The sequence below is a fragment of the Pseudochaenichthys georgianus genome, chromosome 9 (assembly GCF_902827115.2).
Source record: "Pseudochaenichthys georgianus chromosome 9, fPseGeo1.2, whole genome shotgun sequence".
NCBI classification, from domain to species: domain Eukaryota; kingdom Metazoa; phylum Chordata; class Actinopteri; order Perciformes; family Channichthyidae; genus Pseudochaenichthys; species Pseudochaenichthys georgianus.
This window is the reverse complement of record NC_047511.1, coordinates 14,825,229-14,847,152: the sequence shown is the minus strand read 5'-3', so window position 1 is coordinate 14,847,152 and position 21,924 is coordinate 14,825,229. Positions and strand designations below refer to the sequence as shown.

Sequence of the window (21,924 nt, the reverse complement as noted above, 5' to 3'; positions counted from 1 at the left end):
AAGTAAAAGTAGAACCTCTGTTACAGGTCAAAGTCCTGATCAAAATGTTTTGATTATAATTATTAATGCATTGCAGTGTTATCAAAGCTAGTAAAGGTGCAGCTAGTTTTAATTACTTTGCAGGGTAGATTGTGAATGTACTCCAGGTTGATCTAAAGTCCTTGTTAAGTGTTTTTTACATTTCACATCCTTAATCCAAAACTGCAATAACTAAAAGGTATTACATAAATGTAATGGAGTAAAAGTACACGATTTACCTCTGAATTGTAGTGGAGTAGAAGTACAAAGTAGCAAACAAATGAAATACTCAAGTAAAGTAGGCCTACAAGTATCTCAAAAGTGTACTTAAGAACTGTACTTCTTGCAGTAATTCCACTTAGTTACTTTACACTACTGCTATTCAAATATAATAGTCCGCTCTTGTCAAGAGCCAACAAGGAACTACAGAGAAATATGTGTTCTATAATTCCCAGAGCATACAGAGCAAACTAAATGTTATATATCAAATCACTACACAAAAGTATTGGTTGTTGAATCATTGACCCAGCCATGTGAAAGCTTTCAACATTCTACATTTTTAAAAACATATTCCTTGTATGTCCTTTCATTTCCAGCACGTTAGATCACTGTAATGCTCTCTTCTCAGGCCTTTACCTTTACATCCAGATTAAAAAGAGAATTATCCCCTCTGCCCTTGACTGAACCCTTAAACCCATCTTGTATTTATGTTATGTTTTGTATTTATTGTAAAATGCTTTTTATCCTTATAATTAGCATTTCAATTGGTCATGGTTGTGCAATGTCTTAAGGCACATGTTTATATATTTATTTATAAGATATTTCCATTTGATATGAAAGGGAATTGTCTCCTCTACTTAAAGAAATACTCAAATGGGTACAAAGTAAGATTAATATTGGATTAAAACACCAATAATGACAATAGTGATGTTTCACTCTCACTATCGCACAAGATCTCATGTCAGCTGAATTTAAGTTATTTCTAAAGGTGGGACATCCGACCTGTAGTAGTTTTTACCCTCCCTTCACTGCATCCTTTCAAACATAAGACACCTGGCGAAGTGACCCCACTACATTTTTAAACATTCAGTCTCGAGTTGCATTCTACACTGGTATCATCACAGTAAATCTGTAAATGCTACGCACAGCACAACGCAGAAATGTATGAGGAGTGAGTAATGAATGAGCAAAGGCTTTGTCACATCACATGTTGTTTCAACTCATCATACAAATCTCAGAGCAACATTCAAAATACTGTAGCCTACAAACAAATCAATCAGAAATAAGCGTACAAAAATTCAAAACCCTTTTTTTAAAATAATAACAAATTCAAATAGATGATTCTTTTATTATACATGTATCTTCCACTGATTCCGTTCACATTGTCCTTGGGAGTAAAAGGTATTTACCTAAAATAAAACATGTATCTAAAAAATACCCGATACCTAAAATGTTACAAGATCCGCTGACGTTTCTATCCGTACAGTATCGTCCTGCGGGCTCCGGTCAGCAGTTTCTGTGTCTTCATGATCACCTAAAACAAAACAAGGGACATTGGTACTAAAGATGTGTACTATGTATTAACAAACCATCAAATCAATGTTAGGAGCCATGATGAGGTCATACCGGACGGGATTCGATGTATCTGGACCAGCGTTGTTCTGAGTCCGTTGGTTATCGGAGGCAGCCGGGGAACAGCGTCCTGAAAGATCTGCTCATCATCCGACTCCACCAGACTCAGCACGTCTCCTTGGTCCTCCTCTATGCGCCTAAAGATTGGGAATATTATGATTTTATGATTGGCAGAGCGTTATATTTGACTAAAAGCTTTTAAGAGTGTCATTTTTCTTTAGCATTCAAAGCTTTAATTGAGGTTTTTGACAAAGCTTTGAATGTCTGTCTTCATATTTTATGACATCACCCTATGAAAACCAATTCCTTGATTACAACAAAGTGATTCCTTTGATGAAATTAGTAAGCATTGGCTATTAAATTAACTATCTTCATTAATTGAGCCTTTTAGCTTTGTAGAATTGCTGCTAGAGTGCGAAAGCTAGTGCAAACTGTATTTGAACGCCTACCAAATATGGATTAAAGCAGAATATTCCGTTGGAAAGAAAACGTGTTGTGATTCGTGAAATCTATCTTTTTCGCAATACATTTTGAGTTTTGGACCATGCAATGCTGTAAGTTATTGGAAATCTGTTGGAATCACACTGAACCACCCGAATTATCCTACAAATAGTATAATTATACTAGTGTAATCTTTATCTGCAACTGTGCAAAAATATTAACACTGGAGCAACAGTTTGAAAGTAGGAGCCCGTTTCTTTAGGCGACGTGTACTTTACACCAATGCACATGATGCACAGTAACACCGTTTGAAAGTAGTAAGCAAATTTGCCATGAAAAATAGTGCCAGCTGGCAAAACATGGTTGTAAACAAATACGGTTTCAAATTCCAGAAATCTGCTGTACAAATGTGTTATGATGAAGGAAATTGAGAACACTGAATGTAAACAACATGATGTTGTTTGTTTGCCAAAATAACTTCACAGTGTACCTGCTGGGCTGAGCATACAGACACTAATAGTGCAATCAATCTTTCAACTAGTGCAAAACAAATACAAGCACAGTACTGCAAGCATATTCCGCAAAATGTTCATACACATCTTCATACTCTATGGGCCTTTCATATTTCTCTAATTTCCCCTCCTCGACCCTCCGGTAGTGACCCGGAAATGGATTTCACCGCGCCATGTTGAAGGACATCTCATTTCTCTAAATGTACTTCGAGCATCGAGCGTCGAGGAGGCTTTCTGGAGGAGCTCTAACCGAGGAGACACTGATGGGTCCTCCACGGCTCCTCCGCGGATTTATTTCCGGCAATAGTGATGTTTAAAAGAGTCGTGACGCACGGCCGGACTTATCTCAGCCAATGACAGCTCGAGGGGACGACGAGGGGAATTAGAGAAATGAGAAAGGCCCCATGCCTTGAAGCTGCATTGCATTCTGGTCTATTGATGCCATGATAGGTGCAGGAATTGGTGTCTTTACTTTTTGGATGAATGTATACGACGTATACCCGTAGGATAACACGGGTGCCAAATAGTGAGACAAGAGATCAGGCTATTTGATACAGAGATTTGATGTTAACTGCTCAAACTAAATGTATACATTTTAGCTTCAATGGTTGTATGGATTAGATTTGTTGTATTAATATATATTCATAAGACATGACCTCTACAGTATGGTTATGCAGTTATTTACAGTAATACAAAAATAAGCTCCTACTAAACTACTTTACAAGGCAAATACTGAATTGCAGTGCATAATCCATTATGTAATTGCTGTTTTTAATCCCTTTCATTTAATGAATTGACTTAAATAAGCATGCGTATTAGATAGGTGATATACTCACCCAAAGCCATCTCCTGAAACAAAAACATGAAGAGAAATTGTGAAATTAGTACAAGCAGATTGTTATGATGTGTGCTCTCATTCAAAACATACGAGATGCAGTATGTGAGATTTATTTAACACGGGTGCAAAGACTGATTATGCCATGGGTTAAGTCGGGTATTTGTTGCATGCATTTGTAACTTCTTATGTCGCAAAGATAAGCAAAAGTTACCAAGGCAAATGCGGTGTCGGCTGGAGTAAATTGTTTTAGCCACGATGGCGGCTATTCCCACGATCAGCGCAGCGATGAAGAAGCCGATGACACCTCCTGTGTATGCAGAGGAGTCTGTGGAGGAAAACACAAGGTAAAAGGTGAGGGTTATGGAGCAGAAAGAGGGAGGAGCAGCAGGTCGATCAGCATTCCAGAGGTGGAGGCGACACCTGCAGAGACTGTGCTGTTGTCGTAAGAACTGTATGTATCATGTGTAACTTGTCATACCCTCTGACGTTAAAGCTTTGATATACTTTTCCATATTCTAAATCCATTTACAAAGGAAAGCAAACTGTTGTCTCCAAACTCACTCTTCACAGTGAGGTAGACCTCCAGCTCGCGGACGGCGAGGGGGTTCTCGCTGCGGCAGAAGTACACGCCTTCATCGTCCTTGCTGATGTTATGTATGGTCAGCTTCAGGACGGCCCCTTCCTCCGTCAGGACGTACTTGGATCCGGGGACGATGTCCTCCTGCTGGAGCCCCTTCCTCCAGGTGGTGTTTGCAGGGGGGATGGAGACGTCCTCAGTGCAGGTTAGAGTAATGCTGGACCCCTCGAGAGCCGTGGCCATCGGCTCGCCTTTGGGATACGGATATTCTGAGAGAGAAGGTCAAACATTAAAGGTCTCCTATTATACATGTTTAGGCATATATTATAGGTCTCAGATATATATAAAAAAAACATGTCTATGAAGTGTTTTGCACAACAGATCACCCATTCTAGCCATGCCTCATATCCCTCTATTTCAGCCCTGTTGGAGAAGTACTGATTGTGGGTCCATAGGTTTAAAAAAAAAAAAAAAAGAGGGGGGCGGGGGGGGGAGCTTATGCAGGAGAATTCTACCGCCAGATACTCAGCTAAATGCTGCCGTGATGAAACGCCATATCATGTTCAAAAAACACATCAAGGATTATTTCTGAAACAGTATGGAGCTCAAATGCTTTTTCTCTTGTGGGTTTCCCACAAGCCTTGTGGTAAACCCGCAAGAGAAAAGTAAAAAAAAAAAAGGTACCTTTTTTATTTCCTGATTTTTTGTACACATACTCTCTCCAGTACAAGTTAGCTCTGAGTGTTAGCGATGCTTGCTAATGTAAACAAAGACCATATTACTTCCAAAACACGTTGCACATTGATTCTGATAGCGACGTTTCTGATAGGGCTGACGGTGTTTCTGGATCAGAGAGAGAGGGCTTTGTTTTCTGACACTTTGTGAGTTCACTTACACACCGAGGATACATATTATTTATGTATAAAATACATAAAAAAGTGCATTTTGCATGATAGGAGAACTTAGTACGATAAGTTCAATTTGTTTTCTAGTTGACCCCTGTGGGAATCAAACCCTTAATCTTAACCGACAAGGACACCACTCATCTTCAAAGCTTTTATAAACATAAAAGAATGCAGACAAGCTGATGCAAACTAATAAACGGTGACATGCATGCATGCAGGGCTGTGTCCATCGAGGTGTGGTTGTAACCGCAGCAGGGCTTAAAATCTAAATAAACTAATTATGAGAAGGTTTTTATAAAACCTATATCTTGATGTTATAATAAAGTGTACCCAGCGAGCAGTGCACAGGGCTAAAGAGTCGAAGAGTGTGTGTACTCTGTTAAAGAAAGAGCTGGGAGGAGGCCCATTTGATCAGTAACTTAAGTATGAGTACATTTCCTCTTACTTTAACAAAATATATTCTCCAAATTGCCTCTTGTGGTAATGTCTAGCCGTGCAGATCATTTTGTTTTAATTTGCCTACACACCACACAATTGTACAGGTGCTTTTTCTTTGTTAGAAATCATGCATGATATCAGTAGTTTACAACATTAGGATTTGTATTAAATTATCAGCTTTGAAATGATTGTGCAACTGATTTTCTGCCTCCATACATTTTTGTAGATTATCCACAGGGGTCAGGCCTTTTCAAATCTATGAATGCCGAAATCTATTGACCTCAATTGCACTGGGGTGGAGGTGTATTTCAAAGCTTTAGCAGATAAACCTAAGTATGTATCTATAAACAACAATGTTATAAACTCTGGGTAAATACCATAGAAAGTGGCCTTGTTACTGTGAGTAGTCTATAAACATCTCTCCATATAGTTATTATGCAGTAAACACTTTATTTCAAGCTGCTAACATGTTTTAAATTATGTTCTCCTTAATGTTGCTGATGTGGAAGCAAAAACATGTCTCCCAATAAACCTGAAGAACTAAAACCCTAACTATCTGCATGGCTATTTTTGCTAATGACCTTTTTTCTGGAATGTGGATGAAGAACTGGCCCTTTAAAGTAAATTAAAGTCCATGCTAAGAATACACTGTCTACAATCCCACTGAACAGTGTCAGTGTGGCTCTAAAGTGGAAAGCACATGAAAGATTTAGCAGGGTTGTAAAGAGGCTCATTTCACCAGCACATGCTTACTGAGGTTGAAGGAGCACGACTTCTGTTTCCCCGCAGCGATCGCCAGGTGGTGGGCCGTGCACCGCAGCGTCTGCCCGTCCTCCAGCATGGAGCGGTTCAGCACCACCGACAGGCTCTCCGTCACCTCCGACTTATAAACGTGTCCTTTCCAGCCGGCCGCCTGGTCCCCCTGGTCCTCCCCCCAGAGCAGCTTCGGGGCCGGGTACGCTCCGAACCAGGTGCAGTTGAAGAGGACGTGGGAGGGGTCCTGTGCCAGGACCCACACACACTCAGGGTGTCGGTCTGGGGCATCTGGACAGGGCAAACTGATATCAGTCAGGAAATGGACAAAAGCTACAAAATGGTTTATACTAAGGATGCTTGATAATGTAATGTTCTATTTTATTTTGACATTTCTTCCTTTTGTCTATACTTTCCCTGGAAATAACTATGTCATTTGGTAATAATGCTGAGACAATTGTAAGTTAAATAATAAATATTGATTTATTAAGCATTTATAATATTGAAACTATAATCTCCATTTGCAGGATGTTGTACTAATTTGTTATTTGTAAAGAGACTTTTGCATGTTTCACTGAATTGCTAAGCACTGACTGAAATGTTTATTATAAATGTGTATATCAGTCATTTTCTAGAAAATTAGAAGAACGTATTGTACCTTCAAAATAAAGCAATACCCAATCTATCTAATGTATAACCATAAGGATGTGCCTCAGCTACAAGAAAATCATAAATGTGTTGTCGTTGTTATTCTTCTACAGACAGGTTGATACATCAAAGTGAAAAACCTGTCCCAGCCAGCCCTCCTGTAGAAAATCATGCTGTCAGTCTGGCAACATTTGAAAGTGCCTAGACTTTTTCTTGACTTTCACATGATCTCAGTCCATATCGGATGCTTTTTTTCCTCACCTTATTTAACCTCTTTTAATCTCTCCAGAAGAAATACAGTAAACCAGGCTAAAGTCTCATATGGGAGCCAGTACTAAAACATTTGGAACACAATGCTATATGATATAGAATATGTATAACAATAGTTATTACTATATATTAATGGCATAATAAAATTAAGGCTTATTCATTCTATGTTGAAGTTCCCCTTAAAAGCATCCCAGTAAACACGGGACCTGTAGTCAGAGAAGAGTATTCTGGGTATTCTGCTCGAAGTACTTACAGTATACCAGCAGCTCTGTGCTCTTATTGGCTGCCTGAAGAGATACAGTGTTGTTGGCCTTGCAGCTGTAGACTCCCTGAGCGCTGGGCTGGACGTTTTGGATCCTGAAGTCCAGCCAGGGTCCGGGGGCAGAGGCCAGCGACTGGTTGCTGGACCCCGCTCCTCTGAAGGCCCAGGTCAGCTGCTGGGAGGGGTAGGAGGAGCCGGAACAGTTAAAGGAGACTGTTGAACCCCGATAGACGATGAGGGTCCCGTTGGACCGGGCGGTGGCTGGACCGATCGACAAAGACACGTTTTCTGGACCATCTGAAAGAAGTAAAAGCAGCGCATTGTTCTTATGAATACATTTCAGGGCTTTGTGGACTTAATCCATGACAAACTGGAGTTGAGACCAGGAGGCGGAGTCACAGTCTTACACGCTTCTCTGCGCTCTCTGCTAGGCAGTCATCCATAGGAATCCCGAACCCAATAAAATACCCAATATTAGCGGTGTGTGTGTCTGCCCAAGGACAATTTAAGGTAAAACCTAATAGAGGTATCATACATAATGACCTAATAAAAGTAAATGTATCAACTACTACAGTGCAACAAAACAGGAAGATTAAATGTGGACTCTTAAACATAAGATCTCTAACATCTAAAGCAATATTGGTAAATAATTTAATATCAGATTATAATATTGATATATGCTGTCTCACTGAAAGCATAAATGAGGCCACTCCACCCAGCCATATCAATACTCATATTGCCCGAGGCACGGGCCGAGGAGGTGGAGTTGCAGCAATAGTTGACTCAAGTTTACTTATCAATACTAAACCAAAATTAAATTATACCTCCTTTGAAAGCCTTGTTTTTAGTCTTACGCATCCGACCTGGAAAACTTTGCAGCCAATCTTATTTGTTACAGTGTACCGTGCACCTGAGGTCCTTATTCAGAATTTACATCAGAATTCTCTGAGTTTTTATCAACTTTGGTACTTAAAACAGATAAAGTAATTATCGTAGGTGACTTTAATATTCATGTTGACGATGATAAAAATAGCCTTACTGTTGCATTTAACTCTATATTAGATTATGTTGGTTTCTGTCAGAGTGTAAATAAACCAACCCACTGCTATAATCACACTCTCGACCTTGTTCTGACTTATGGTATTGAAATTGAGCAACTATTAGTCGAACCGCATAATCCTGCTTTATCCGACCATTTTTTAGTAACATTTGAAGTACTGTTACTAGACTACAAAGCATTAGTCAAAAGCTCTTGCAGCAGAAACCTATCTGTTAGTGCTATAGCCAAATTTAAGGAAGAGATTCCATCAATACTTAACTCGATAGCTTTTCTGTATGTAAGGGAGGAAACTTATACAAAATGTTCACCACCCCAAATTGATCATGTTGTTGATAGTGCTACAGATGCGCGGCGAATACAATTAGACTCTGTTGCTCCTTTGAAAAAGAAGAAAATAAAACAACATAGATTAGCTCCATGGCATAATGCCGTAACCAACAAAATAAAGCAAAAGTGGAGACAACTTGAAAGGATATGGCGTTCCACTAAACTTGAAGAATCTCGTTTAATTTGGCATATTACTCTCAATGAATATAAGAAAGCACTGCGTAAAGCGAGAGCAGCTTACTACTCTTCATTAATAGATGAGAATAAGAATAATGCAAGATTTATTTTCAGCACTGGCTGACAGAGAGCCACAGCTCAACTGAGCCTTCTATTCCCATAGCACTCAGTAGTAATGATTTTATGTGCTTTTTTAACGATAAAATTGTTACTCTTAGAAATAAAATTAATGACCTCTTAGCTTTGACCAGTATAGTGTTATCAACAGCTCCCGGAAATGTAAGTTCTAATATTACACTAGATAGTACATTAGAATGCTTTTCAACGATACACCTTGAACAATTGAATGAAATGATTCTTTCTTCTAAAGTTAACCATCAACGTGTATGTTTGACCCGATTCCAACTAAGATGTTAAAGGAAGTTTTCCCATGAATTAACACTTCTTTATCAAATATTATGAATATGTCTTTATTATCAGGCTATGTTCCACAATCATTCAAAGTAGCAGTGATAAAACCTCTTCTTAAAAAGCACAACCTCGATCCAGAGGTTTTAGCCAACTATAGACCTATTTCTAATCTTCCGTTCCTCTCAAGAATGATGGAGAAAGCGGTCGCAAAACAGCTGTGTGATTACTTAAAAAACAATGATTTATTTGAAGATGTTCAGTCTGGCTTTAGAACACATCATACCACAGAGACAGTTCTGGTAAAAGTCACAAATGACCTTCTAATAGCCTCAGACAGGACTTGTCTCTATTCTTGTCTTGTTCGATCTCAGTGCTGCATTTGATACTATCGACCATGATATCCTATTGCAAAGACTAGCACTTAGTTGGCATAAAGGGAACTGCTTTAGGTCCTATCTATCTGAACGCTCTCAGTTTGTATGTGTCAATGATGAATCTTCCATGCAAACCAAAGTTAGCCATGGAGTGCCACAGGGCTCAGTACTGGACCTATTTTGTTCACATTATGCTTCCGTTAGGCAATATTATAAGGAATCATTCTGTACATTTTCACTGTTATGCGGATGATACTCAACTATATTTATCCATAAAGCCTGATGAAACCAATCATCAAAATAAAATTCAAGACTGCCTCAAGGACATAAAAAACCTGGATGACATTACATTTTTTGATGTTAAACACGGCGAAAACTGTTATTGTACTCGGCCCAAAGAATCTACGAAACAAACTATCAAAAGATATACTAACTATGGATGGCATTAATTTGGCCTCCAGTGAGACTGTAAGGAATCTTGGTGTTATATTTGATCATGATTTATCTTTTAACGCCCACATACAATCTCACGGCCCGCCTTCTTTCATACGTAACATTGCAAAAAACAGGCATATCTTGCCTCAAAACGATGCAGAGAAACTAGTCCATGCATTTGTTACTTCAAGGCTGGATTATTGTAACTCTTTATTATCAGGGTGTACCAAGAAGTCAGTTAAGTCGCTTTAGCTGATTCAAAATGCTGCAGAACGTGTACTAAGTTAGGAAAAGGGACCACATTACTCCTGTTCGGGCTGCCTTACACTGGCTCCCTATAGAACGAAGGATATAATTAAAAATTCTTCTTCTCGCCTACAAAGCCCTTAATGGGCAGGCGCCATCTTACCTTAAATAACTCATCATTATACCCTACTGTCCTACTAGGGCATTGCGTTCCAAGAATGCATGGTTGTTGGTTATTCCTAGAGTCTCTAAAAGTGCAATGGGAGCCAGAGCCTTTTCTTATCAAGCTCCACTTTTGTGGAATCACCTTCCAGTTTGTGTTCGGGCGGCAGACACCCTATCCGTTTTTAAGAGTGCGCTTAAGACCTTCCTTTTTGATAAAGCTTATAGTTAGGGCTGATTAAATTCAGCCCCTAGTTTTGCTGCTATAGGGTTAGACTGTCGGGGGACAACTTGCTTCTTCCTTCTCTCTGTCTGTACCTGTGTACTCATGTTCCAAATAACCCAGCTTCACCCAAATGTCTTTTTGGTGTCTATCTACGCCGGGATCCTGAGTCATGGCTGATTCTGTTGCTGTGGTCCTGTGTCCTGTGTCCTGGATCCTACATCCTGAGTCCTGGATCCTGAGTCCTGGATCCTCTATCCTGAGTACTGGATTTCAAGTCATGGCTGAACCGGTCTCTGTGGTCCTGCCTGACTATCATCATACTACTTCCAAGATGGCTCCCACAGGATTGTTGACATCCTCGTGGATTCATCTTATTATAGACACATGCATTTCCAAACATTTGGTCTACCTATGTTGTAAATATATTATATTTTCGATGTGTACACACGGCATCTATTGTACGTCTGTCCATCCTGGGAGAGGGATCCCTCCTCTGTTGCTCTCCCTGAGGTTTCTCCCATTTTCCCCTTTAAACTGTGGGGTTTCTTTGGAAGTTTTTCCTTGTACGATGTGAGGGTCTAAGGACAAAGGGTGTCGTATTGTCATACTGATATTCTGTACAAACTGTGAAGTCCACTGAGACAAATGTAACATTTGTGATATTGGGCTATATAAATAAACATTGAAACATTGACATTGATTGATGAGTAAAGTCTTTAATGGAACTTTGTACGATGAAGGATTCTGTTAGATGTCATCAGGTCCCATGTCATGCTTTTCTGGTTATAACCCGTCCCCTTGTGTGTTATGAAGGTTTTTATGCATGTAAACGGTCTGCAAAAAGGAGCATGGCGTTGGAAAAAAATTAGCGGAAGCCAATAATACGTCCTTTCTTTTGGGTCGGGGGGGTGTGGTGGTCAATATAATAACGTAACCAGATGAGTGATTACAGCACCTGGTATCATTTTACACACATTTGTAACATACAGATGCAGGACTTACACACGCCTGTTATCTAACCGACAGGTCCGCACGCACTCTCCAGCCGAAGCCAGCCGCCACTGGCTTCCCTTGGCATGGCCCTGACTAATCACAGGTTGGCAGGGGCATCACGTGAGCCTCATTTGATTGGTCAATCTCTCCATTTTTTTTCACCAAGGGAAGCCAATTTCGGCTAGCCTCCTCTCGCAGCAGAGAGTGCAATCTACTGTTTCACCATAACATCTAGAGGGGCGCTGTTTCACTCTTTGTAAAATACTGTGTTGCTCAAACAATTACCGGTTGCCTTGTCACAGACAATCTGCTCGACAAAATATGTTTGTCTTTTTTGTTTTCCTGCGATGATGGTTCTTCAGGACTGCTTCTTAAGCTCAAATCACACTCTCGCAGACTTTTCCGGTGTTTCTATATTAGATGACAATGTATGTGTTTCGTTTAAGAGGAAAAGATGCCTGTTTTTTGTTGTTGTTATTACTGTCAGGAAATGTACAACCTAACCCTGGTCCGCCCAGTAGTAGTAGTCAGATCGCTACTCCTGCTGATTTTAAAGCTAGGTCTGGGTTGGGTTTCATCCACTTGAATGTGCGCAGCAGAGATGTTCACAAGTCTTTTTTTGCAAGTCCAAGTCAAGTCTCAAGTCTTTGGTCACGAGTCCAAGTCAAGTCTCAAGTCTTTGTGGGGTGAGACTTGATCAAGTCTCAAGTCTTTGGTCACGAGTCCAAGTCAAGTCTCAAGTCTCTAACGAATAAAAGTCTCATGTCTCTTCTGGTTGTAATAAGCCTTCTATTGTCTGCTGCTATCCAGTCTGTTAAGAATACTGCACAGCTATATCTAAGAAATTCAAAGCATTTACTGTGTTATTATCACTCCTATATCTATTAGCATACAGTATCAGTACTGATTAGTTGTTTGTTATATGATCACTTTAAACAGGCTATTGCAATGCAATATGAGGAAAAACATCACACGTTAGCTAAATGCAAACAACTTATAAGCAAAACACTTCAGAATCAGAAATCAGTATCACAAATACTTTATTAATCCCCCACAGGGAAACTGTTAAAAGTACTTAAAAGCGGGTAATGATTAACGTTACCGACCTTTTTTATGTCATGTCAAGAGTTGGATGTCAACGCCACTCAACTCAAACAAGTGTGACAAGCAATTCACTAATCTTTTCAAATATTCAGTTACAAAGCTAGTAGCAAGCTAAGTTAACATTACATAGCTGATGCTGAGCTAAACATGTTTGCTAACCGTCCATGCGTTAATGTGACTGACCTCTCCGGGTGACTTTTCAAGTGCCTGATGAAATTCGACGTTGTTGCGCCAGCATCCTTGATTTTGATATTGCAGATTTTGCAGTGTGCGCTCCTTTTGTTGGTGCCGCCGGCGTTTTGTTCGAAGTTGTTGTAGTTGAACCTAATTACAAGCAGTACAGCCGCAGGTGTGCCGCCGGTCGCCATGGTGTTACTACGAGGTAGTAAGAGAGGCGCGCACGTCTGCGTAATGAGCCCGGCTAAAGTAACTGGATGGCCTGCCTGCCTGTCAGCCTTCCATCTGGGCACACATTTCTCTCGTGCCCTCATTGGTCATGTGCGCGTTCGTGTGTGTTGGAGGAGGCGGGCTCTATAAGGAAGTAGCAGCCTCTTGCAGATTATCTCCGGTTGTGTATTTTCAAATTCTAGCGATCTCGAGCCGGTTTCTCTCAAATTGACCTACCCCACCTTTAATACGCCAAAAATAGAAAACACAATGATTGTTCACGAGTCCCAACACACGAGTCCAAGTCGAGTCTGAAGTCTTTTGGTCACGAGTCCAAGTCAAGTCTGAAGTCTCTGTGTGTGCGAGACTCGAGTCCCCATCTCTGGTGCACAGTCTGTTAGGTAAACTAGATTTTGTCCGTATCTGGGCGAGCTCAACTGACGCTGACGTCATTGTTTTATCAGAAAGATGGCTAAACAAATCTATTTTGGCCTCTGACATTGCCTTAAATGGTTTTAATGTGTATCGTACCGACCGGCCTAATAGAGGTGGTGGCGTTGCCATTTATGTTAAGAATAAGTTCAGTGTAACCACATTAGTTTCCAAATCGATCAGTAAGCAATTTGAATTTTTAGCCATAAATATAGAAGTGGCAAAGGGTCAACAGGTCATGGTAGTGAGTTGTTACAGACCCCCCTCAGCTGTCAAAGACTCCTTGTCTTCACTAGCAAATCTTTTATCACAACTAGACTACAAGGAAATAGTGCTACTTGGAGATTTTAACTGGGACTGGTTAACTGCAGTGTCAGAGGATTTTAAAAACCTTTGTATCTCTTTAAATGTTACTCAGATTGTGGACAGTCCTACTCGCCCTAACATTAAGTCCCCCAATAAATCCTCCCTAATTGATCTCATTTTAACTAATGTTCTCCATAAATATTCATCTGTGGGAGTATTTGCAAATGATCTGAGTGATCACTGTGTTGTAGCCACAATTAGGGACACTAAGGTCCAAAAGGTTAAACATCGCATTATCATTAAGAGAGACAAAAAACATTTTGTGGAGCAGGGTTTTGTGCATGATCTGTTTGATTTTGATTGGGTTTGATCTGTGTGCTGATGTAGAAACCGCATGGTCTTATTTTTATCTTGGTTTTATGGAGATCATTGATAGACATGCACCCCTGCGTACATTTAGAGTAAAGGGACGAGACAATCCTTGGTTTTCTGCTAATCTGTCCAGTCTCCTTCATGAGAGAAACAAGGCCTGGGCAAAGGCTAGGAAATCAGGTTCAGAGCTAGAATTGCTGCGTTTTAGGCAGCTAAGGAATAGCTTCACATCGCAAATCAAAAGTGCTAAATCAAAGTACTATCTGTCAGTAACCACAAATAATCTGAATAATCCTGGAAAATGTTGGAAAGCCATTAAATCGTTATCCACCGGCGATATCCGTAATGAGCTACCTCCGTGCATTACCACAGCATCTGGCACTATATCGGACAGGGCTACTATGCTAAATTGCTTTAATGAGCATTTTGCTGTAGTACAGGGGTGCACATAACTAACTGGTACGCAGGTTATGTGGGTAATCTGAAATGCGTACCGTCACTTGGGTCACAAAGCGCATTTGCGTACCGACGTACTTGTGAAGCTTTTGCAGAAGGCGGTTCGATCACCGGACAACAGAGTCGGTCTCCGTGTGCACAGACAGGGCTGCTGTTAACGTCGGTCTGTACAACGGAATTGTGCCAAAACTACGCCAACCGGCTGCGGAGGGAGACTCCCCCCCATCACTGGAGAACTGCGCTAAAACAGCTGATCACAACGTTCACAATCTGTGGTCACGAAGTACTCCACTAGCCGCCCCCCCCCCCCTCTGTTGACCTTCCTGAAGTACTCCCCCGTTGATAGAAATCAACACGTAATGAATTAAGACCCCACGGTTTGATGATTGATAGGTGTGTGGGCTGTCTTTCATTTTGACACACATAACATTTTTATAATAAACATAGATACTGTATGATAAATGGATATATCCGCCTTCTTTCATTTATCTTTCCATTCCCACAACAATATACATAAATAAATGGCATAGTTTGGACATAGTTCGAATGGTGATTAATCATGATTAATTAATTTTTAAGCTGTGATTAATCTGATTAAAAATGTTAATCGTTTGACAGCCCTAGTTTTTATGTTTCATGTGGAACTACTTGAGCAGGTCTCCCTTGAAAAATAGATCAATGATCTCAATGGGATTTATCTGTATAAATAAAGGTTTGAAATGATGATCAGTAGAAATGGCCATGACATGGGACCTTTAACACATATTGTTCTTTTGTTAGTAAGATATCATGTCTGCAAGTGTTATAGAATATGTATACTTTTATCAAGACACAACTATAATATAATAAAGGTTTATGATAATGGTTATACCACAATATGTAAAGAACATTTTATATAAAAAGGAAGACTGAGTGAAATTCCTCTTTAAATTTAATTTTCAAAAGTTAATACAACACATACAAAAATACCACCAACAATAAATCCTTGATAAAGTTAAAACATCCTGAATAGTCATTGTGAGGTTCTAATATTTTTCTCTGTTTTGTATCATTGTTTACTGAATATCCGGGACCTGAACTGGTGACCTTCCAGTTGCCAAGCCAAGTCCCTATCGACTTCGCCACCACCGCCAATTGGTATGGTAGTGTCTGTTTCTGAATAACATACATTATATGACTGGATTATAATTATTGATGCATTTATATTTTAATTATTTCAAGGTTATATTGCTAGTGAGCTTATTGTATAATAACACATTCTAATATATTTGACATATTTATCAAATAAATCATTTGTCGATTATAAAAAGTATTGTATTTGTATTGATTAATTGAATGATTTCAACTCAATCATTAATTAATTAATAAATTACAATAATAGCAATAAAAAGGTATTATTATTACATCTTTGAGTATCGGTCTCTGTGTGTGTACCGCTCAAGCCCCCAGGAAGTGCGCCGGACTCTGAGGAAAATATGACTTACTTGTTACTTGTAGCAGCACACGTGCGTGAAAGATGTTGTTGCCTGGTAGCGTGGAGCTGCACAGGTAGGTGCCCTCATCCCTAGGTAACACTGCCCGGATGTTCAGACTCCCGTCATGCAGCACTGCGAGGCGCTGTCCGCCGAGGGAAGGGCTCGGCGAATAAATGCCACCTTTGACAATTTCTTTTCCGTTTTTTATCCATGACGTTAAAGTCGGTGTTACGTTACCGAGGGTGTAACACGGAAGTATAGCGACGTCTCCCTTTTCGGCTGTCAGGGCCGTTTCGGTGGAGCCACTACCCGAAACTGCAGCTTAAGAAGAGAGAGAAAAAACATAATGTAAACCGAGTTTACACTCACCTGAGGCTGTGTGGCCACACCATGAACTCACCTGTCACACATAAACACATGTGTAGAAGCGCTACAGGTGTGACTGTCTTCATGTTAACTCTCCAAAAGCCTACATCGCCTTTAAAAAAGAAAGTGAACAAAAGGGCTTCCCGTTCAAACCTGCCTGACTAGTATACCTGTTTGAGCCTGTCGGAAACACACAGAGATACCTGGGCCACCAGTCCGCCCATTATAACACCAGTAACACACTACAGCAGGGAGCACCGTGACACGGGGTGAACTCTCAGCAGACCTGCTTTGTTTACTAGAGTATGCTGATACGGAAACTTTGGTACGAATACACCACGCCCTGACCTCACCTTGTTAAAGCTACAGTAACACCATTTATTTTTCTTCTATATTAAGCATACTGGAATTACTAAACACAAGTCCTGTTATATCTGTATTTATAGATCTGTAGCTACTGCCTTTTGGTTATCTGTTCATCATTGAACCTGAAAACAGCATTTGAAGATCATATCACATAGAAATATGAAGCAGATGAAGTTTACTCGGTTTTTATACAGTTAAGGAATATACATACATATAAGTTATTGTAATGTTCATTGTATAAACATGTCATTCTTATCAAATACATGTATAACATGTGTATGACATTTTCTGAATGATATAATCACTCATTTAGCAGTTACATGCATGGTGTAGTAAATAAAGATCATAGGTTTGCCTTATAGTATTATTGTCATTTCATTCATTATTTACAAGACTGGTTATTTCATTCATGGTGTACTTTCATACATAATTGACCATTAACATATAGTTGCCTGTTCCCAGGAAACTAAGACTGTTCTGAGACCAATTGAGGTTATTTATAAACAAGCCCTCTGCAATCAGGAATGCAGACACTCTGGACACCTTTACAAAACACCTCAAACACCATCTGTTCACTCAGGCCTTTGGCCTCAACTAAATTATAGTCACTTATTTCCTGCTATTGCTCTGTATGTTTATTATTACCTTTTGTTTTGTTACTTCTCATTGTAAAGCGTCCTTGGGTTTTGTGAAAGGCGCTATATAAATTTAAATTATTATTATTATTATTATTATTAAGCCTTAACAGTTATGGATAGAAAGTCATTAAAACACCATCATTGCAATATACTGTCCAAGTACAAACTTTTAAGTTTTGATGGTCTTGTTCTGCTTTCAAGAGTTCGATTAGTATTCAGGATCATTTACAATGCTACAGCACCACCATTGAGGAGCTTTTTTCAGCTTCGCCGTGAGCAGGTTTGTAGACACTCAAGATCTGCACTAAATGCAAATATAACCGTCCCTCTGAGGCGCACTGCCTTTGCACAATCTGCATTTTCATTTATGGCCATCAAGCACTGGAAAACTCTTCCAGTTGAACTTAAAACCTATGACTTTAACTAATTATCTTATGGTGCAAAACAATTTATATAAAGCAACCAGTCATGCCAACATTAATTACACTATAATCTGAGTTTTTCCATTTTAACTGTATTGTAATATTATATTTTAACTGTACTATGTATTTGTTGATTGTTGTGTCCTGCGTGAGGACTGCAGATGGAAATTAGCTATTTGCTATAATCTGGCATAATTGATATATTCTCTTTTCTGAGATTAATGTATTTGTATGCATGGTCCTTGTTGAAATAAATATACAATACATATAAGGAATTAATAGGAAGAAAATGTTGTATTATGTGAGAGTTTTAAGGTCAGTGGCATAGACATCTGAACCACTACAAAGGAGAGAATAAGCACCATTTATGTAACACAAATACACAATTGACTGAAATAATAGGATCAATGAAGTTACATCTTCATAATAAGACACAAATGCACATTCCTTTGCTAAAATGTAAGAAATACTCCTCAATTTACAATATAAAGTAAACAATTATCCTTCTGTTAGACCCCAGTTTCTATAAATGGGATGTCTGGAAACAGAAAGTGTGTTAATGGAGCATGGGCCCTGGAGGAGGGTCAGACACAGAACAGTGATTGACAGATATGTCAGCAAATCACAATCCAAGTGGCAGAGAAGTCGCAGAGATGTGACAGCGCCCTCTGACGGTCGCTTGCAGCTGGGGCAGTTTGTACCGTTCACGGGTAGTCAGATTGCTCGGAAAAAATACACTTCACCAGCCAGTATTCGGCACAAGAAGCAACACAATGAACACATACTAAACTTCCCTCTGACTTGACTTGATGAAGGAAAGCCACAATATGACTTATATAATAATACTACTACGGTGAAAAAAGACAACAAACTTGGTAACGGTCTACAAATGGTAATTTACATCAAAACTATCAGGTGTTGTTTTAACGCTACCGTAGGGGAGTCACTTAAAAAAAAACCTGCTTATATAATTTGGTTCAATACTGATTCATAAAATCTCACATAATGATATTTTGATTAAGGTGATTAATTGTTCAGCTAAAGACGATTATTCTTCACGACTGCCTATTTCTCCTAGTAGTACTTCAACGCAGCACTTTTGGCAGGTTTTGTGTTCATGCTTGAACAGCGGTACAGTAAAGTGGATTCAGCAGCAGGAGAACGTCACAGGTCGAAATGCCCGCAGATTTGAGCCAGTGGACCGGGGCCCTTGCCCTGACGGAGGTCGAGGAGCAGCCTGCACAGCCCCTGACCGTTAAATACGACTCTGTGGAAGTCGACGAGCTGGGCAAAGTGCTCAAGCCAACACAGGTTAGTCAGCTATTGTGGGCTAACCAAGCTAACAACCCAGCTATTGTTAACACTGCGTAATTGCTGTGTTTGCTTAAAAGCTACTGAGCGAACAAGTCGTATTTAGTAGCACAAACGAATGCCCTTTACTTAATTATGTGATATCGGCCTAGTTGCAAACAATGAATAGGGTTGGATAATGTGTCCAGCGTGTTTGCAGCTGTAATAGACGGCGAACAGCGCCTTCTAGCGGATGCAACGCTAAGGCATCTAAACATCCAAATGTTTATTCAAGCACCAGTTTTAATAATCTCCCCCCTTTTTCGCCTGCAGGTGCAGAATAGACCCTCCTGCATCGAGTGGGAAGGATGTGACTCCAGTAAGATGTACACCTTGGCCCTGACCGACCCTGATGCTCCCAGCAGGAAAGACCCCAAATTCAAGTGAGAAGAGATTTTTAAAGCAGTATTCACCATATCTTAGATCATCATGTCAAGTGGGAAATAAGTATTTTTGTGTACGTTGTTGTGCTTCTCTTATTTTCCTACGATATTGTTATGATTGGCTGTGAATAAGAAAATATGAAGGACAGATCATCTATTTATTTATATATTTTTTTTAGTTGAGAAAGGGGCAGGTCACATAAGATTATTTTCTTCTCCCTACTCCTTTTTGGGTATGGTCTGTTTATCGCGATATGTTTTGTGAATAATTGTTATACATTAAGTTGTGCATATACCATGAACGGAATAAATACAAATGAAATGAAATCATAAATATGTATTTTTGTCTTTCACTTTAGGGAGTGGCATCACTTTCTGGTGGTCAACATGAAAGGGAATGATGTTTCCTCTGGCTGCGTCTTGTCTGACTACGTGGGCTCTGGTCCTCCCAAGGGAACAGGTGAGAAAGAAGGAAGCTTAGAGAAAAGCTTTAGCATGAAGGCGGTCATCAGAAAGACCTGTTAAACCTGCTGTTTGAATAACGCATTATTGGATGGATTAGCTCTTTTATAATGTCCTATACATGGGGTGAAGTTCAAAAAAACAAAATGTCTCTACACATCAAGACTTTTGCTTGAAAATAGTCTTACACACAGGGCAATACACTATACTTTCCACTGGTCTGTTTGTGTAGAAGTAATATTAAGATTAAATAAAAATGTCCACAGATGATTTTAAGATATGTCTGTAGCAACCGGTTTTGTCTACAGCCTTCGCCATGGTTAATCTTGAACAGTATCTGCAGCCTTGCATCAATAATTTACTGTTTTAGGACATTATTTCCCAGCAGAACTGTAACATAATATTTTTATATTTTTAACCTGGACCGTTGCCCCCCACCCAGGCCTCCACAGGTACGTGTGGCTGGTGTACGAGCAGCCGGACAGCCTGTCCTGCTCCGAGCCCCCCCTCACCAACCGCTGTGGAGACAACCGTGGCAAGTTTAAGATCCAGAGCTTCAGGCAGAAATACAGCCTGGGAGCCCCGGTGGCGGGGACCTGTTACCAGGCAGAGTGGGACGACTACGTCCCCAAGCTGTACGAGCAGCTGGCGGGGAAATAGATGAAAAAACCTTTACCCCATAGCGTGCAGCACTTAGATTTCCGATACGAGTTGCCATCCTTGCAGGAAGCAAAAAAAAACAAACATTTTGTGTGCTCTCAATGATGTCAACTACACTCTTCTGCAATAAAACTGTTAAACAGTGAAATGGTTGCGTTATCCTTTCTAATGTTTTATTATCCTGTAAGGGCTGATGAATGTTTAGAGACCAGTTCGGCCAACTTGAATCCTACATTACACCTTAGTGTTAATAATATACAAATATAGTTTACATTTAAAATGTGTTCTATTGATATCTCAGTAGGTAGAGCAAGGAGCATAGATTTCTTTTTTGGAGGTGGTTACATTTGGCAACTCAGTGAGAAAAGGAGCAGTGCAGAAAATACAAGATCCTTTACTGTGTTTTTTGTCAGCATTTACAATATACACACATTTGGGCTGGGGGAACTAGGACCTACATGTAGGTCTTGGCCCCTATTTCTCTTTAATCCAGCGGGTTACTTTCATTGCTGTTTGGTCCACACAAGCTTGAGGTCATATGTCATATCATAACTTACCTTAGGAATCATTTTGTGGAACAGCAGAGGTCATTAGTTAAGTGTAATGCAGACAGTCATGAGTAATCATCATGACCTTAGCTCAGCTATCAAAGAAACGTTTAGTGAACTTTGTTCTTCCTAAAAACCGGTCTTAATATTTGTATTGATATCTCATTGTGCATTTATCAGCCCTACAATACAGTAGCTGGAAATCAGACTCACGTTTTCTTTCTCATTTCATTTGTATCTTAAAAAAAAGATGCAAAGGCCTGCATTACAATGGAGTAGTTGCCGCTGGATGTCCTACTGCTAAAACGTTTTCTTTAGGTAGATTATATAAAACTGCACAGTGTAAGTGAGGAAATGTTGAATACTTGACCAACCATGTTTCCAGTAAGGTGTTCAGATAAGAGCTCTGCAGCTGTAATGCGTGTTGTCAAGATGAAATGCAAAACATTTAAACTTCTTTAACAATCATCTTGTTGCTGTTATACACAGTGA

General features: G+C 39.8%; 2 protein-coding genes across 3 annotated transcripts; one reads left to right on the top strand and one right to left on the bottom strand.

Annotated features, from left to right (window-relative positions):
- Positions 1–1,350: 1,350 nt before the first annotated feature.
- On the bottom strand, positions 1,351–16,909 carry vsig10 (V-set and immunoglobulin domain containing 10). Of its 2 annotated transcripts, XM_034091577.1 has the most exons (9): positions 16,638–16,909; positions 16,247–16,558; positions 7,286–7,591; positions 6,115–6,405; positions 4,003–4,287; positions 3,653–3,766; positions 3,440–3,452; positions 1,645–1,787; positions 1,351–1,552 (listed from the first exon to the last, which is right to left on the bottom strand). In XM_034091577.1, exons 1-9 carry the CDS (start codon positions 16,687–16,689, stop codon positions 1,464–1,466), a joined length of 1,605 nt encoding a protein of 534 aa, XP_033947468.1. In that variant the 5' UTR covers positions 16,690–16,909; the 3' UTR covers positions 1,351–1,463. The 2 variants fall into 2 exon arrangements, with proteins under 2 accessions (XP_033947468.1, XP_071060361.1); XM_071204260.1 differs by lacking the exons at positions 1,351–1,552; positions 3,440–3,452 and having other exon boundaries at positions 1,697–1,787.
- A 2,192-nt stretch (positions 16,910–19,101) lies between these two features.
- Positions 19,102–21,032, top strand: pebp1 (phosphatidylethanolamine binding protein 1). Its single transcript, XM_034091375.2, has 4 exons — positions 19,102–19,340; positions 19,653–19,762; positions 20,122–20,222; positions 20,667–21,032. Exons 1-4 carry the CDS (start codon positions 19,206–19,208, stop codon positions 20,882–20,884), a joined length of 564 nt encoding a protein of 187 aa, XP_033947266.1. The 5' UTR covers positions 19,102–19,205; the 3' UTR covers positions 20,885–21,032.
- The last annotated feature ends 892 nt before the right edge of the window (positions 21,033–21,924 follow it).